The sequence below is a fragment of the Agelaius tricolor genome, unplaced genomic scaffold, assembly GCF_023055355.1.
Source record: "Agelaius tricolor isolate 1412-34295 unplaced genomic scaffold, bAgeTri1.0.p SCAF_9, whole genome shotgun sequence".
Classification (NCBI taxonomy): Eukaryota; Metazoa; Chordata; class Aves; order Passeriformes; family Icteridae; genus Agelaius; species Agelaius tricolor.
In genome coordinates this window covers 1,544,136-1,563,059 of record NW_027269269.1, presented here as the reverse complement: position 1 = coordinate 1,563,059, position 18,924 = coordinate 1,544,136, and the positions used below count along the sequence as shown (strand labels likewise).

The 18,924-nt window shown below is 41.2% G+C and overlaps 1 protein-coding gene across 1 annotated transcript in view; it reads right to left on the bottom strand.

Annotated features, from left to right (window-relative positions):
- UBL3 (ubiquitin like 3) overlaps positions 1-12,216 on the bottom strand; it is a 55,921-nt gene extending 43,705 nt beyond the window's left edge. The window contains exon 1 of the mRNA XM_071433972.1: positions 11,217-12,216. Within this exon, the coding sequence (XP_071290073.1) occupies positions 11,217-11,243 (27 nt within the window). The 5' untranslated portion in view covers positions 11,244-12,216. The remainder of the gene's footprint in view (positions 1-11,216) is intronic.
- Between the last annotated feature and the right edge of the window lie 6,708 nt (positions 12,217-18,924).

The following is an 18,924-nucleotide window of genomic DNA, read 5'->3' as shown; positions in this document are numbered from 1 at the left end:
GAAAAAATGATGTGATACAAAACACAGCAGAAAATGCTGTGTTCATTCAAGTATAATTCTCTATGTTGCATTTCCTGCAAAACAACACCTAATCAAAGAAAGAAAAAACACCTTCAAAACTGTACTTCAAATGATATTCATTTCTATATGTTAAGAATTACAAGATAAAACAAGAAGTTTCATTTTTTTTTCCCTTTCCTGAAGAGAACAATAAAGGGGAACAAAATCACCTCCAAACCACAAGTTCATTATAAATAAAATTCATAACCTGGGACACTTATTTAAGCATCAAAGTCAGGACAGACATGCAGGAGCAGAATCAAGTTTGAAAGGCAGCAAACTATTTACCTACACTCTGCCTTATCTGGCACTACTCAGCACACTGAATTATTCACTTTGGTGCTTGTCATTGGTTGTGGGCTTTTTTAAAGCTGACTTTGAAACTTACCAAGTAGCACATTTGGAGATAAACACATTGACTGATAATCATATAATAATTCTGTGCTCTATGCTTAGGGCAAGCTATCTTTCCTACATTTCATTTCCTGAAAAAAAAATTAATACAGAATTTAAAGGAGATAATTTAAGAATAAAACTAAATCCCCATGTCCTTGAACACTGGGAACTACTCTGGATTTTTTTTCTTCTCCTGAGATTGTTCCAGATTTAAACTGAGGGAATGCTATTTAAAAAGTAGGAACGTGAAAATTGGCAGATATATTAAGTCAATATTTGACAATCAAGAGCTCAGAATTACTACTTTATTGAAAGATCAACAAAAACATATCAACAAAATCATGTGATTCTCAAATAGCAAGAGTGGAAAGAAATACTAACATAACCCTAAAAACCAGCTTCCCCATATGCATTAGCCTCAAAACTTGCTTTTACAACTCATTAACAAATACAGTTACAACCTTTCTCCAAATGTTCTTAGGAGCATTTCTCAATATATAAATATTTCATTGTCTTTTGCCTGATTTTAATTAACTTGCTCTCCACAAGTCTTTTGAAATAAACCCTTCACATCAGCACAGAGCATGCTGGCTTAGCTGAAATGCTGGTAAAGTCATGCTCTGAACAACTGAGACTGACAGGCACAGAAGATGCACCAGAGCAAAGCTGGCTTGAGAAATTTCAACAGAATTGGACTAAAATAAGAAATGTCATTAAAAAAAATAAACCACAAAAAAACACAAGAAAGTCTTGATCTTGTTTGAATTTTGACTCACTCCAATTCAAACTGTAAGATTTTATTCCCTACAGCTCTACTGCAGTTATCTAGCATAAGGGTATATTTGAGTGAAACTACATTTCCTCAACATCCACCATTTTTTATAAATAATAACCTTCTTCCCAAAAAGTAGATAGATTTTTATTAAGTACTTGTTAAGAAGACTAGTATCACAGAAAGGCTGAAGATTAGGATTTATCTTCCAAGAAAAGTTTGAACAGTGTGGGAAGATAAGACACTGATCCAGTCTCTGAACAATGAGGAGGTGCTGAATAAGGGGAGGGGCAAAAGCACGTGATTCTGGAAGAACAGAGACAATTAGGCATTTACACCACAGGATGGATAAATATTGTTGAACAGTCAGATATTTAGGACCAGTTGTACTTCATTTAGCAAGTCGAGGGAGTTCCCCAATATGGGGTTTCCATGTATGACACAGCACTATGGTACACACACCAGCCTCACAGCAGTCGAACACACAAGATAAAATTGAAGGCCACAAAATCTGTACTGAAAGACAATCTAAGCTTAAAAATGCCAGGCTCTTTGCAGAGAGATATTTCAGTTCTCACAGTTAATTCAGGGACAGTTACAGCTGCACTTCTGGAGTCCACCCCCACCAAAAGCTCACCCTTAAAAACTTTCCACTCCTTACTCCTGCAGTTAAGTGCAAGGAGCACATATGCTGGGATCATCAAGTGCCTGCATGAGAATGCTGGGACAAGAATTATTGAGCAACTGCACTGCAGCCCTCTGTGGGGACTTCCCTGGCTATCCCTTGAACCACCTTCTCCCTTCCTAGTGAGAAGAATCAAGTCAAAAATTACCCTCTCCAAATTAAAACAATTTTGCAAATACCTGCCGCCACTTTCACCAGAACCCTCACCACAACCTTGCTCACAGTTTACCAACCATTCCACCCACTACAATGGCTACTTTGAACCTCCAAATAATTTCAAACATATGTAATTTGAAAAAAAAAATAATTATCCATTTGCAGACTTACATGAAATCCTGATTTATCCAGAAATATATTGGCCAGATGCAGTAAGCAGACAGAAATCAAACCCAGTTGCAGTTTATCTTTATTAAGAGCTCCTAGTTATCTTGCCATTAGTTATGAAAATGAGATCCTCAAAACAGAGTCAAATATCTCAGTAACAAACTGTTGTCTTGGTGCCAGACCTAACCTATTGCACTCAAAAACCTCAGTCTTATGTCTAGAACACTAGAAATACCCACTAGCTTATTCTTTTTTGGTTTTTTTTGATACGAAAGCTTCCCCTCCTATTTTCTTGAGATTGAAATGAATTTCCATATAGCTGACCTTACAAAAAATACTTGACACGACTTTAAATTATACAGGTGGTCTCTAAAACACCTTTTCTTGGAAATCCACAGCATGAAGCATATACATTACAGCACATTTTGGTACAAAATTTTTGAATATTCATGTCAAACATTACTCCACTTATGTGCTATAATATGGGTAGTGGAAGTTACTAATTTTGTGTTAACATTAACCAATTCATGTTAACATTATTACCACTGAATCATATGGACTTAGCAAATGTGGATTTATTCCTCCTTTATTATCCCCTTTATTATCCCCTTTAATAAAGCTTTTTGCAAGTTTGGGCTTGATTGCCAAAAAAATACCTAATAAGTATGCAAAGTGTAAATCACTAAAACTTGCAAGTCCAATAGAGTTTGCTTGCATCACAGATCAATACTCTGGATTCAGAAGTGAGAGCTAAGCTTTCACTGTCACACCACACAATTGTTATGATGCACAGATTAAAAATAAATTCACAGGCAAAATGACATAAATATTCACATATGCCCCAAGTAATGTGTTGTACATCAAATACAAACACCAAGAACTATTTAAAAAATTAACTTTATATTGATGCTATTGCCCATAAAAATAAGAAACCTATAAATAAAAGAAAGTACTGCAACCAGGTATTCCAGACTTTAAAAGCACACAAAGGCTTCTAGTTACTTTCTTATAGCATATAAAAGGTAAGCATGCCTAAAAACTCTTGTACAATATTTTATCTTCAAAGAAATACCGAAAAGAAATGCTATTTTTGAAGACCTAATTTATAGTAATGTAATTTATAGTAAGTTTTCTGAGACTTACTAGTACATACCACAAATATTTGCATATAGATTGGCACTAATCTACTTTCAAGAAGAGAATCCTGAATTTACAACCTCAGCTACGAAAGATTTTTGACTAGCACTGCACTTCACTATTTTATCACTATTCCATTATTTCTCTATATTAAAAACATATGTCAGATTCTGGGGACAGATTAGGTAGTACCATCTAGAGCATATATTAAGTATCAGAAACAGATTATGGTGATGTGGATTTGTGCCAAACCACAGAGCATTACAACATCACAATTTTGCTGAGGAGACACCAACCAATGCTACAATATATGGCTATGAAGTACTGTTCTTTTTGAGATTAAATGAACTGTTCTTTTCCATCTCAAAGAAGAACACACATAGCTTCCTTCTGTTTATTTTGAAATTGGTATCCCATTTTCATCAAGTGCTGGAGATAATTTCTTATGCAACATAAAACAGTTAATATTGCATAATAAAGACCACAGAAGAGCTTAGAGAAAAACTCAGGACTACTTAGAAAAAAAAAAGATAAGAAGAAAAGGAGCTTAGCTTTCATTTCCAACCAAACTGTCCATAGAGTCACAGACTAAAATCCAGACCCTCAGCTAAAGACCAACCCAGGATAAGGCCACCTTTGTTCCTCAGCAGTGGTCCAAGCCCTTGACATGAATCATACCAGCCGTGAGAAAGACTGAAACCATCACAGCAGGTAGACACCAACACAAACAATTCCAGCTTGTATTCCTTGTGTGAACACCAAGTATTGTTTTGGCACCTCCATCCCACTAAGGCAGAGATTTCTTGTTAGGCAGTAGTAAAACAAACCTACCAAGCTCCCAGACAGAATCTCTGGTTTAACTTGGCCAATTTCTACGGGATACATAAAACTCAAGAAGTTTCTTGCTTGCTTCTGTCTCCATAACAACAGTGTCATGGAATAAAATCTCAGCTAAACTCCGCCACAAGCCTTCCATTTAACTCTAAACTGAATCTCTCAAATAATTTCAAGAAAGCAGCCAAACCAAAACAAACTCACAAATGTAATCCTGTCACTGGCAAGCTATTTTCAAATTTCTTTACAGAAAGTAAGGAAAAAACTCCAAGATGCTGATGGCAGTGTCAGAGTTGTGCCATCTGCCAAATCTTCATTTTACACAAAGTTTCTATCTGTGGAAAATGTACATTATTTTTTTAAATCACATTTTACAGTATGTGTGGAGTATTACTACAAATTGAGAGCAGGCCTTCACTGTGGATAGTATACAAGCAGCTATAAATTTATCCTCTGTCAAGGAGCTAAACAGAATCCCAGTTAGTGACCACAAAATACACCAAATTTCCACAAATATATAAGAGTTGTCAGCTGCAACATTTAAGTATTTCTCCAGAACTATACTTCTCAGGCTCAACAAACCTACAAATAAGAAGATCTTAACTTTTTCTTTAAGTATTGCTCTCAAAACCAAACAGACCTCCTAAATAATTAATCTACATTGTTAAAAAGCTTTTAGAGCAACTTTTCTCCCACTTCAAATTTCTTTTCAGATATTGAAGTGCATTGACATGCTGCTCATTTTCCAATGTTTTTAAAATGAAAACAACACAGTCATATTCCTTTAATAATTACAATGAGCTAAAGTTTATCCATGCAAAATTGTGTCAGGAAAGGCTTGCTACTTTAGTAGGCTCAATTAATTGCTGCAAAAACAAACCCAATGTGAAAAAGAATACTGATCAGCAGTAATGTCTTTCACCATATTCAGAATAAGAAATAACCAACCTAGTGGATCCAATACTGTACTCAGAAGAGACTGAAAATAAGCTGAATTATCTCTTTTACATAAAACCACAAGAATGATTAGTCACATTCCAGTTATTCCTGGATTCCTGCAAGCTAGTGTAGCACTCGCAGGCTGAGTCAGAACCGAGGTCTCCATTCTGCTCATTATTGCATAAGAAGATACAGAGACATCTCCAAAAGTTTACATTCTGAGTTTTACTGAGTAACAAAGCTGACTGACCAGAAGTATAAAACAAGTAAATCCCACTGATTACAAATACCGTGGCTGTGGCTTTCAACATTCACAAAAGTTATACCTAGGAGGCACTCTCAATTAAAAAAGTAGTAAAGCATGCCTTTAGTCATTTTGTTCAAAGTATCATGAAAGTATTTCTTCCCAAGACTGCTGCAAGGACCACGTTCAGACAGCCTAAGCTCCCACTTCAGCCTTAAGCCAAACCAAGGAAGTGAGAGATGGAGATGGGCATTGAATGATTGAAAATTTAGGTTTAGATATGCACAAAGCAGTCACAAACCCCACAGTGAAACACAGGCTACAGATACCTGACATTATCCCTAATTCCACATCTGAGAGGTGTAACTTGTTCCCATTCTGGCCCTGACTGACCCGTCCAGTTACCAGATGATGTCTGCTAATTTTTTAACATGCAGAATTGAGCATTCCTGCTGTAGATATGACTGTTTTCCTACACTCACATATACTCAGCATTTGTCTTTTGCCTCTCAGTCCTGCTGCAAGCTGCCAGCAGCTACGTTCCAGCATTCCCAACGTGGGAGGAGCTAAATCTCCTTCAGTATACCTTCCCTCCAGTATTTCATGAAGTTAGACAACAAAAGCAGAAAGAAACCAGTTCAGGTAATGACAACAATGGTGGGTGGCAGGAAGGAAGGAACAGTTTATATCATCAGCCTACATTTCTATCTGTAGTATAGAGCTGCACCACAGCCCAGAGTAAGGATCAATCCAACCACAGCTTACAGCTGCTCATCCCCAAAGAAAATGAGAAGACGGCCATGCAAACATTGTTTCAGAATATGTCAGATGTGTTAATATCAATATGCTACAAAGTTTCTCCTACAGTGTCATACCTAAAAATGTCAGTGGTTGCTAAGATGTTTCTTTTTGGTTGTTAGATACATTTTTAATCTGTGAAACAAGAAAAAAAAAGGTGGGTGGGAGAAATGATAAACACAAATAATTTTGGAGTATACCCAAACATATACACACTGAGGATGAGCTTTAGTAAGTTTATCCCTGGCCACTGCTTCAAATAACAGAGAAAGATTCTTCATTACATTACAAGAAGCACTGCAATATGCTACAAAGGCTCAACTGGCTTATATATTGGCTCAATACATAAGGAGTCAGAAAGAAGCTTCTCCGAGCTCTTCTTTTTAACACAGATCCCACCTCTAATTCCTTCTCCAAGAGGAGAAAAACAAACCCGAAACAAACATTGAGAATGGCAAAAGATAGGCTACTAATTTCTGATATAATCAGCAAACAATTGTGGAAAAAAAAATCAAAAAAGGGAAGGAAAAAATACCCATACAGAAAAACTCAATTAGCTATTTTTATTACAGAATGTAATGAATTAGAACTTTCAACATGTGGAGGATACAAAAATACAGAGAAATAATCATACTTCTATTGCTACAAAAACATAAGGGATGGACTTAAGCCTGTTATGCACAAAGGCTACTATGAATACAATAATTTTCAAAACCACAAAAAGGATCCACTGAAGGCAAAAGGAAAAGCACCTAAAACAGAAGAACAGAGATGCAGGACTTCTCACATTTTGTTCTGATACATTAAAGTGCTATAGTCAACAAATTACTTTCTATGTTCCAAGTGTATTATAATCCTACTGCACCTACTATTCTGAAATGAAATAATTTTTCAAACTGAATGATGGACAACTAAACTCAGCTGCCATACAACCAACTACTCCTTTAAGTCTCTCATATCTGAACCTTATTCTTGGATCCCAAAATTCCCTTACTGATGTAGCATCAGTTTCTGTCCATCCTTTTCCACTGTTAGCCTCCATTAATATGTACTAGAAACGAAGTCCTTATATATGTTCAACTATTCATCAACATTCTATATTAAATTTCCTAAGGAAGAAGATGCACATACAGATTTCCACTAAAGATGTTAACTCTAACAAGGAGTGAACTGAGCAAGGTTTCTATTTGTTATTCTTCTTCCACCTACTGCCCCCTTTTAACGTTGACCACATATAACCATACACTCCAAGCTCTTCTATGTGTGCAAATGTCTTACACCAAACATTCAGTTTTCTTAAAAATAATCTCTCCCATACCACCTACATCTCTTATGTACAGCATATGGATTGAAGAGCCATGCACATTAAAATTAAAACATTTAATTGTTTGGTAGATTCCAACATTTTGCTGTTTACCAAATGCAGAAATAGCCAACAAACCAACAAGAAAACAAACCAACAATAAAAACCCCGCCATGAGCCAAAAGCATCACCCTCTGTTACTGCTCACAGAAAAGGAATTGGATCTCCTAGAGGGCATGCAAAGAACTGCCCAGAAAGAAAGTGCTGGCAGAGCCTTTTCATACCGACATAAAACACATGGACTACAGGAAACGGTGGACACTGTTAAAACTTTTTAATCATTTAGGCAGGCAGCTTTCTGTGGTCTCCTAAAATCCCTGAAGAATTCTATCCGTCAGAAGAAGTACCACAGGTGCACAGAATACAGAGAGGAAGCTTCCCAGATTCTAATAACTCCACTAAAATAAAGGGGATTATTCAATTGAGTAAGAACTTCTTGACTGAGCATAAGTTTTTCATAGCTTGCTTTAAAATTGTCAGCTAGATTGTTTAAATAAATATCAAACCATTTTCATTTCGTCCACTCAAAAAGCCAGTGTGAATAATTTCACAAGTCCATAAACCACTGCATGTCTATTTATCATTACAAAAGAAACACAACTTGCAAATAGCCCTGCTGCTATTCACAGTCAAACTCTAGCTGCTACCAAATGGTAAAACTGATAAATTACCTGATTAAATTACTGAACATAATCAGAGATGCCCTGCTGCCACTACGGTCATCAGTGCATATGTGAAAAATTGAGCAAAACTGGGCTATGCAGTTTAGTCTTCAAGAATTGCCCCAGACACATCTAGTCCTAATAAAGTTAATGAAACTACTCAGGTAGAGAGGTCAGTATTAGCAGGTTTCATTCCAGGAGTGGAGTGTTAAGCCGTTGCTTAAGGAATAATGCTAAGCAATAAGGAAACATTGCTAAGGAATAATGCACCACAAACTTACAACACCGGGAATGTGGTGTGTCACTATCCGATTTATTAGTGGAATGCAAATGATAAAGTACTGTGTTAATTATTTAGGAAGTGATGTTGAAATGGCTAGCTGGTAAAAACTGCAGCAGTTCTGGAAACAAGTCAACTCAATGCCAGGGAACAGGAGACTGGGTCAAATTATGTCTACTCAGAAATCCGAAGCTTACCGGAAATCAGATAATTTACTATTAATTTATGTATAGCAGATCGTTCTCAAAGGTGGGACAGGAAGACAAATTAACACATTTTTAAGAAGCTGCAATTACAATATTATTATTATTATTATGAGTAGGTTAGTTCGTGAATCTGACATAAACAGTTTCAAACATTATTATTATTATGCTTATGTAATTCATAGCAGATTTACTAAGTATAATGGAGTCTTCATAAAATGACACTCCATCACACTGCTGCCAGCTCCTACAGAAATGGGAAATCAATTTTTTGCAAATGCAAATTACACAGTGGGTGGGTAAGAGAAATGCAAACTGCAAAATCCTACACTAAATAAAAACATATATAAACATGGTGACAGCCTGGTAAGGGCTCCTCTTCAAATAGCTAAGGAATGGCAATCCCACTTTCCCTCTTGAACAAACTCCTTTCAAATATGGAGGATGTCAACAAAAGTAGACCAAAAATGAGTTTTCAAGCAATCTTTTCATAAAGAAATATTTATTAGTTGTAATTAATAACTGGAATTTCTACAGCACACTTCAAACTTCCAGAGAGAAACTGCATCTAATAACGCAGACACTAAGAGAAAAATGATCCCATGACAGGCTAGAAAATATCTATTTATTTAGTTAAATTCTACCGACATTGGAAACATCTTCATTCAAATGTTTTTGTAATGACTCAATATCTAAACATCACTATGTATAACAAGCTTCTTCCTGATTTGAATAAACAGAGCAGCATTAGGCCCAGCTACCCCCAGCAGTGGTATTCTCATTACACTAACAACACAAGGAAATAGTTTTCATAGAAAAAACTGTATTTTGCCTATCTTCAAATCTGTGTACTCTGTAGCAAATGTCAAGCATTACGAGCCGAGTGGCAGCAGCGGGACTCCCAGGCAGGCAGGCAGGCCCTAGGAGGAGCACGGAGGTGGCAGCTCAGCCCAGGGTGACAGGGAGGAGGAGGGCGTTTCATGTCACAGTCAAGGGACTCCTCCAGGCAACTTAAAAAGCAGCACTGAGAGATTTGCACCTAATCCTCCACGGCCCAGGCGAGGATTTCTGTGATATAACGCTAGACAGCCACGTGCAGGAGAAAAGGGGGTTCAAAAGGCTCTAACAGTCAGAGAGAGAGAGACACTAAAAAGAAATATGTGAAAACTGATAGCTGGGGAGCTTATTGCCTCTGAGTTTAAATCCTTTCATCACTCTTTTCATCCAGGGGAGGCAAAATTTATTTATAGTATTTGAGAAAGGCAGGGGGAAGAAAAAAACCTGTAGGCTTATAACTTGCTGTTTGATCATCCTCTGTACCTTACTGTTTCTGCTTTTTTTTTGGTCAAAATTCACTCATTGTGACTGCCGTACAAAAGCTGTGAAGGAAATACAGACAGCAAGCAACTAAACAGACACCATTATTTCAACAGCCCAGTTGCCATATATATCCCAATTAACTGTACATCAATGACTTAAGCAAGGGCTACTCGATTTTATTGTTCTCACTACCGGGGCAGGTTGCACCCACAAAACTGAATTTCATCCTGAAATTTAAAAAAACCCCAAAAGCAAAGACAAGTCCTCTGCTTTTGGGGAGGTAAAAAAAAAGTACCTTTAAATGTAAACAGCCATGTGGAGATACGTGAAAATATTCTGCTGTAAGAATAAAGAATTAACGTACCAAACTGCAGCTACAAGTTCGTGGGTGTTTCTTCCAATTAAGTGACTTATGAAAATATATCTTGATTTATGGAAATGCATACAAATGGAGAAAGTCGTGCTGAACGGAAGGTTACCTAGCAGACCTGATTCACTCTACCTCCTCATGATCTGCTATACCTTCCTGATTTAAATGTACCGAGCCGAGTATCCAATACAAGCTGAAGTACAGTCCGCCATAAGAAGTACTAGGAGTGCCCTTGAAAAATGTCCAGATTGCAGCTAGTGCACAAAGGACCTCGCCATGAAAATAAAGCGCATGAAAATTTCTCTCTCGCTCTTGAGCCGGCAGCGAGTGAAGAGATTAACTTCCCATCAACATCGGAAGACAAAGCGTTGTCAAGACACAAGCGAAGTTTAAGAGGTTTAGAAAGAAACAAAGGGAAAAAAAAAAAAAAGAAAGAAATGGGTCGAGCAATTAATCCCGAATACTCTGCTTCGTATTTATCTCCCCCCAAAAAATGCTCCATGGAGCTGAAGAGCAGTACTGCACGATCCAAGCGGGATCACCCAGGTACTGACTGCCAGAGGTAAGGGAGTCTGGCATCCCCCTTCCCTCGCTACACGGAAGGCGACGCTGCAGATCTCCCACTCCATCACCAAAAAGCGAAGCAGAACCAGCATCTGGAGCGGGAGGGGGAAGGTAATTAACTGGGAACTTTATGTTCCTTAAATATGTAACCAAGACCTTTTTTTTTCTTCCCACGCCCCTCTTATTTCCACGTTCTCTGTCAAAACCAGGCTGAAATAAACGTTATTCTATAATATAACTATTAAATAAGCAGTACAACACTCACCATATCAGCTGGAACGCTGCTGGACATTTTGATGTTACCCTAAATGGCTTAAAATCAACTTTAAAAAAAAAAAAAAAAAAAAGCAGCAGCACCAAGGGCAGCCCGCTGGAGATCTTCAAGATGCAAAACCGGTGTCAGTATCGGAGGCAGCAGCTTCCACGTCCCCTGCGCGAAAGAGGTGCCCGATAAGCAGCGGGGAAGGCGGCCGGCTGAGGAGCAGGAATATCCAGGGGCAGCGGTGCCGGGCTGGACCGGAGGAGCCAGCGGGAGACCAGAGATGGCAGCAGATCCCTGTCAGCGGCAGCGGCACCAGCGGTGCCAGGTAGACCAGGCAGCAGGACTACACCGCCACATGAGCTGCGTGCGGGCTTTTTCCCCCCTTCTCGCCCTCTGCCTTCTCTCCCAGCCTCGACAAATGACGACGGGATGATTCACACGGGATAATAGTGCGTCCAAGTCACCTCCTCAGTCGGCGCAGGCGACCCGGGCGCGCAGGCAGGACCTGGCTCCTTCCCTGGGCGGCGGGCAGGGAGGCGGGAGGGCCGGGGTGGGCCCGGGGCCGCTGGGGAGGACGCCGGGCTGCGACCCCCGCCTAGGCGGTGTGCGGCATCCAAGAGCGCCCGGCGGGGACGCGGGCCGGGAAGGGAAGGGAGGGAGGGCGCTCGGAGGGGAGAGCCCTCCCCCGCGGCGCTCGGAGGGGGCCGGGGGGCGTTCGACGGCGGCCGCCTCCCGCAGCCTCAGCTCTCCGCTCGCATCGCCGCCGCCGCCGCCTCCTCAGCCCGCCCTCCCTCCCTCCCACGCCTCGTCCGCCGGCGGCTCCGGCCGCCCCCCGAGAGCCGCGCTGCGAGCCGGAGGTGCCGCTCCTTCAGCGCGATCCTCGCCCGCAGCCGCCCCCTGTCATCTTCAGCTCAAGCCAACATGGCGCCCGCCGAGCCGAGCGAGGGGACGCGACAGGGGAGACACGGACCCTCCGCCGCCGCCTCCGCCACCCCCGCTCCCGCCGCGTCACACGCCGCCGCCCCGCGCGGCACCATGGGGCTTGTAGGCAGCTGGGGCCCTCCGCCGCCGGGGCGGGGCTACCCGCCCTCCGCGGGCCCGGCCCGCCCCGTCGCGGCAGCCCCTGGGCTCCGCCGGGTTCGCGCAGCGTCGGCCAGGGCGGCTCCGAGGGGGCTCCGCGGCACCGGCGGCGCCGCTTCCCCCCTGAGCTCCACATGAATCGGCGCTTTCCCCGCACGGGCGCTGCAGCTCCCTCAGGGCGTTCTGGCGCTCCCCTCGCAGCCCCTGCCGCCCGTAGTGGGTGCCGTTCCCAGCGGGTGGGCCCTCGCTGTCCTCTTGGACGGCTTCCAACCAAAAAAAACCCAAAAAACCAACCCAACTAATTAGCATAGAATGATAAGGGCTTGGAATGGAGTTTAAAGATCATCTAGCCCTAACCCACCCTGCCCCTAGACCAGGTTGCTCGAGGCCTTATCCAGGCTGGCCTTGAACGCTGCCCGGACTGGGGCATCCACAACCTGCCTGAGCAACCTTTTCCAGTGCTTCACTGCCCTCTGAGTAAAGAATTTCTTCCTAATATCTGTATTTTCCCTCATTATGTAAATACTCATTTCTCCTTGTCATATTACACATTGTCCTATCATTACACTTCCTGACAAGAGTGCCTCTACAGATTGCCTGTAGATGTGCTACATTTTCATGTTATTGTTTTGTTTTGCACGCCAGATCTTCAAGTCTGGGCCTGTACATCACTTTTTTTTTTTTTTTCCTCATTCTCACATTATTCTTTTGGGTTTTTTTTGAGTTTGGTTTTTTTCCAATTATTTTAATTATTTGAAATTTTTGGGGTTTTTTTCCCAAACTCTGTAGTTTTAATAATGAAAAAAACCTCCTGTAAGATTCACAGTGCAAACAATGACTGCTGCCTTGGAAGCACTCTGAGAAAGGGAACTCCCTCATCCTGTCAAATTCCCCCTCAGAAGCCACCTTGCTTCCTGAAGAGCTCTGCATTTTGTTATGGACCCAAGTTATCAGAAACTGTTGTGAAACTGGTATTTTATCCATCATTCCAGGCAGCTCCTGGAGACCAGCATTCAACAAAGAAAGGCAGTGCCTGATGAAAAGTGCACTGCAGCTCAAATGCACACCAAAAAAAATACACACAAGGCACATGTCTACTGAAGAAATGAGTTGGCCTTTTGAGAGGGGTGTGGATAGGCACATTCACATACCAAGACTGTGAAACTGTCCAAGAAAAAAAAATAAATCAAGAAAATGAAGCAGATGGTGACAGATGGTTCCTTTGTGGACAAATCTCATGTAAAACCACAGGAAATTAAGACAGAGTTGTTCCCTTTAATTCTAAAAGTTTGAGTCTGCCTTTCCTCTGTAGGACTTCATGCTGCAAAGGCAACCCACTGTCCCTTGCAGGGGTTATAATTCTTTACTTTGTACTCTGCCCCAAAATAGTTCAAAACTTCTGACTTCAGAAGATAGATCTGATAGCAAGCAGCCCTGTTTGATGCCTGGGAAAAGAGTTGGGGGCCAACAGAAGTGGCCCCACGTGTGTGATCTCTGTGAGCATTCTGTACTGCCACATTGTGTGACTTTAGGCATGTCACTCCCTCTCTTGTCAGCCGAACTTGCTTAGATAGTACATTTTTGGGAGTCAGTGACAGCCCCAATCTCAGTCAGGCCTTCTAGACACCAACAGGATAAAAGGTCTTGTGTTTGTGGGAATAGCAAGCTGTTGAAGCACCACTTACTCTCTCTCCAACTGGGTATCCTTGAGGGACAGAGAAAGTACAGGAGGGGAGTCAAAGAGATGAGACTTGAAAGATGACTCTCTATTTCAAACATTATGCATTCCTGGTATCTGTTACTTTCTGATTGAATCAGTGACAAACTAAGGAATTATAAAAGATCTTGCTTAGTAGAGTTTATCCATAGAACCTTACAAATGTGGACTTTTCCCTGAAAAACAATCAAACAAACAAAAAAAAAACCCAAGAAACTTACATACAACAGCTTAAATTTATTCAGGATTGTAAGATCTGCTCCAAGGCCATCCTGCAGACCAGCCCTCCACTCCTCTCAGACAGCAGCCCTGTACAGGTGCCTTGAGGTGATCCAGGTAATTTAGGAAGTGCCCTGCCCCTACTTTTCCCACTAGCACTCTTGGAGTAGGGGCAAGAGAACAGGCACCACAACTGCTTTACAGGCACTGCACATCACAGCTGTCTCCTGATGTAAACTGAAATTGGTGGCAGCGCAGTTATGTCCTCGGCCACTTTGTGACTGCTGAGGTGCATGGCCCTTCCCACCTCCCCTGCTACAAGCAGGACATGCAGACAGTGGGGCTTTGTAATCCTCTGCAGCTCAAAGGGTGGATTGCCAAAGACTATGTGGAAATACCCTTCCACTGAACATCAAGAAGCCCATGTGCCCAAGCAAGTCAGGCAAGTAAGGATAGCAGCAAGCACAGGCAAACTGGATGCAGGGTCAGCAAGGTAAGCAGGCAGCAGCAGGGCACATCTGCTGCACTGGAGATGGCTCTTTCTAATGTTCAGATGGAGGAACTCTTCGGTGGTGCATAATGATAAACACATCCAAAGGACATAACCACAGGAAAGAAACCAGCATGTTTCTTATGGGTTTTGCTTTTTTGCCTCTATTTTAGCAGTCCAATAAGAGGAAGGATCATGTGTTGGTGAAGCAGTGGGGTACAGGAGGAGTCAGGAGTCCTGACTACTTTGAGTCTCTTCTGCTTTGTGTATGCAGTCAACTCGGTCAACTTTTCTGCCAAGTGTTGTATAAATGAGGATCAGCTCCTCTCTTTGATACACAGCTGTACTGGCCAAGAGATGTCAATTACCTTTTTAATGATTATTTTGATTACCATCTATTTGAATCTACAGTTATGATTGCTGGCCAGAATGCTCTAGTGTTAGGCACAGCACAATAAAAGTACATATCGTGTCCTGTTCTGAAAGGTTCATAATCTGGGTTTGCCCTACAGCTGATATTTATGTCATATTCAGATGATCGGTTTTTCCCCTGGCTCTTATCTGTGATGATCAAACACAAATGAATGGAGGGTCTAGTACAACTGGTACATGCTGGAAGTCATTTCAAGGTGATTGTGTGATGGGCAAATAAATAAGAAGAGTTGCTGAATGATGATCCTGGTAGAAGTTGCACTACATATGATGACAGGGGTAAAATTTACCAGTTTTGTAGAGGTGAGGTCACATATGCTTGAAATGCAGGGTGGTCAAATATAAAGCAGAAAAACAATCTTTTCTCTTTGGCATGTATTAAGAAGTTCTGTTATGATAGTATTAATTTCACATTTGCAGAGAGAGGAAATGAGAGCTGTGGTCAGCAGTTGTCTGGAACAAGGGACCCTGCAAAAGCATAACCACAGGCTCAGTCTGTGATCACTTGCAGATAAATCCCGAGCAAGTGCTACAGGCATACACATCTGAAAACAAATCTTTTCCACATCCAAAGATCAAGGAAAAAAAGAGAAAATGCAGTTCAAGAAGAATGCTAGCAACATAGGAAGCTTAAAAGGCTATTCTGTTTTTGGGGTCTAATCCTGTACTCAGATGCACAAATCTTATTTCCATTAAGTCTCCTTTACAGAACTGTCATTTGAATTTGGACATCCAGGAACAAAATCATTCATCATCACTACTTTGGCAATTTATGGGGGAAATTGACGAAGTATACAACTAATATTTCATTCCTTATTTGAAAAACATGACATGACACAGTAGAATTTGGCCATTCTGTATTCCCTTAGAGAAGAATTGTGCCAGGTATTTACAAGTAGACTGAGCTGTGGATTAAGTGTTTCATGGCCATCAGTACTAGTTGAAAGCTGACTCTGTACTGAGACGTGCTTAATAGGAATAAAAGGTCTGTTATACTAAATCAGATTAGTAGTCCAGCCAATGTGATATCCTGTCTCCAGCAGTGGCCAGCATCAAATGCTTCAGAGAAGGACACACAGACCCCCACAGTGGACAATCACGTTACAATCATCTTATTTGCTAAGTTTCCACTGCTGCCAAGGCTGCCAGAGAGGCTGGTTTATGCCCTGGAGCACAAAACTTCATGTCATTTATAGCCTTAATGGCAGCATAACACACTGCTGACATGTGAGACTGATTGCCCTTTTTCAGAAGAGCAGCACTCTCTCCCGAGTGTTGTAATTGCTGGGGTTGGAGGCCACATCAAGCCTACATCCCACGACTGACACTAGAAGCTTTCAGCCCAGTACTGTCCTCCAGTGTTTTCCCTTTGAGGTAGGCTGTGAACAGGAGCATCTTCAGGAGAGGTAGCACAACATCAGGAAATTTCTCTTAAGGCGATTTCTGATTTGCCTTCAGATTTTCAGAGCACCCTGAGAAGGTGAAAGGCTCCCAAGACAAAAGGTTTAATTCTTTGGGGTTTGGCCATGGGACAGATCAGGATTCTTTCCCTCTCTGGCAGCCACAGCAGCAAGATATCCAGGGCAGCAAGGAGCACACCGGGTTACTCAACAGGATACTTTTAATACCTTTGTAGAAACATGTGGCCCTTTTCTTTTTAACTCTTACAGAGCCAAGTTTGCATTCAACTCGGTATGACTCAGACACAGTGAATTCAGGCACCTTACAACGAAGGTGTTCAGGCAAAAAGCTGCACTGGAAATGAGGGCTGGATCCCACAGAATGCTTGCCACCCACTGTCTGCTCCTATGCTCTGCTGGTTTCTCCTTCTGGCTGCTGCAAAAAACTCCTATTTTCTGTGTTCAAATTTATTTTTTTTAAACTAAACTGACTCCTTTCCCCTTGGAAGAACATTGATTTTTGCCTGTTTGCTGCTCCTGTGTGAAGCCAAACCAGCATGTGGGTCCTATCAGCCTCTCTGTCAATGCCAGCAGGCTTCTGGGAACAGCATTCCTCAGGTCCTCACCTTTCTCTGAGCCAGCAGGAAGGCAACAGAAGGACCTCTGAGATTTTGCAGCATTTAGAATACACAGTGCCAGGCAGAATCATGGTTTATTTATCTATTTTTTAAGTTATTAATCAGATTGATCTTGCTGGAAAATAAAAACACAGAACCAGTTTAAACCGACTCACATTGTTCCTCTGAATGCCCCAATTTGCTTGAAGGGTTTATTTACCCCCCTCACATCTGCAGTACTCGTGTACAAACAGAAGATGATAGGAAACAACTGAGTGACACTGAGTGCCCAAGGTTATTCCTGACCTTCCTGATGCAGATGAACCAGACAGGACCCGTGCTCTGCCACTCTAGTGGGTGTTTCTGAGATATGGCATAGTGGTGTTACACTCAGTGATGCCACAAATTATGTCAGGTAACTCCTAAAGGCAGAGGTGAGGACTGAAATAAGAGGTTACAAAGGTGGAATAAGAGCAAGAAGTCCCCAAGCCTGTTTTAGAGAGTATTCTAATCATCAGACTTCTGGAGGTGGTTTAATTATCTGTATACCTAGGAATAAATGGATATATCTGTCCAGTTCATACAGAAAAATAAAACAGTTGAGACAGGTCCCTTATTTTACAATATATAAGAAACAGGAAGGAGAAATTTTAGCAGAAAAGCTTCCATCCTGGATCAGCTTCCTGACAACGAGGGGGAACTAGGGGGAGCATTGAGGTTACACTACATCTCAGAACTTGAAACTTGAATTTAACAAAACATAACTGTAAAATGCTCTTTAATATAATGAAATAAATATGTGGAAATTAAGAAGTCCTACACAACTGATTGCAAGAGTTATGGTGGCAAAAATTATTGCAATTTTTCAGAGATGAGGGAGGTCAAAGACCATGAAAAGTGCCATATCAAATTAAATGACAGCTCTGCAGAAAAAGGAACAAGAATTTGTGGCTTTGGGGAATGACGGTTGCAAAACTCAATGCTGAAAAAGAAATTGTCTAGAAAAAAAATGGAGAAAAATGTATGGTTAGTGTGACACTAAACCATAAGAAAAAGCAGTAGAAAGAGATTACAGTAAGAAGAACAGTAAGAAACAGTAGAAGAGCACCAGGTATCAGTCTCAGAGCAATCAAGGATGTAAAAGGAGAATGGCTTCATAAAACTGATGTAAAACTGTTTGTTAAACATGAAGGCTCAAGCTCAGATCGTTTGTTGGTGCTACAGGGTCCCAGCTATTGTTTGTGCCTTACATGAGCCGCAGCAGCCCAAGGCTGTGTGTAGCCTATTAGTTGTGCTGAGCCAGAATCAGCAGGGACCCTGGGGTACCAACTGTGTTTTATCATCCCTCTGTCCTGCTGACTGCAGCAGGTTATTTTTTTACACTAATAGGCAGCTAGGTTCATTTATTTTTTTTTTTTTTACCGTAAGGGTCTCTAGTGGGCAGCTAAACATTAGTGAGCTCCCATTATAGCTCAGATTTACTATTTATAAAATTAGTACTAAAAATACTAAATTGAAGTAAGAAATAATGTTTGCTTCTTTGAATTTCATGTCTGTTATCTGTACTACATTAGAACTATTCAGGTTTTTTTAATTTAAGGACCTTCATATGCCTGTACTTTCAGGCTGTTACTTATATGCATGTGTATATATACTTAAACATATGTTTGTAAAGCTCTCAATCTGTATGCACACATACATATTAATACTCCGAACACTTTTTAAATTAGCTGAAGCACTCAGATAGATTACATGC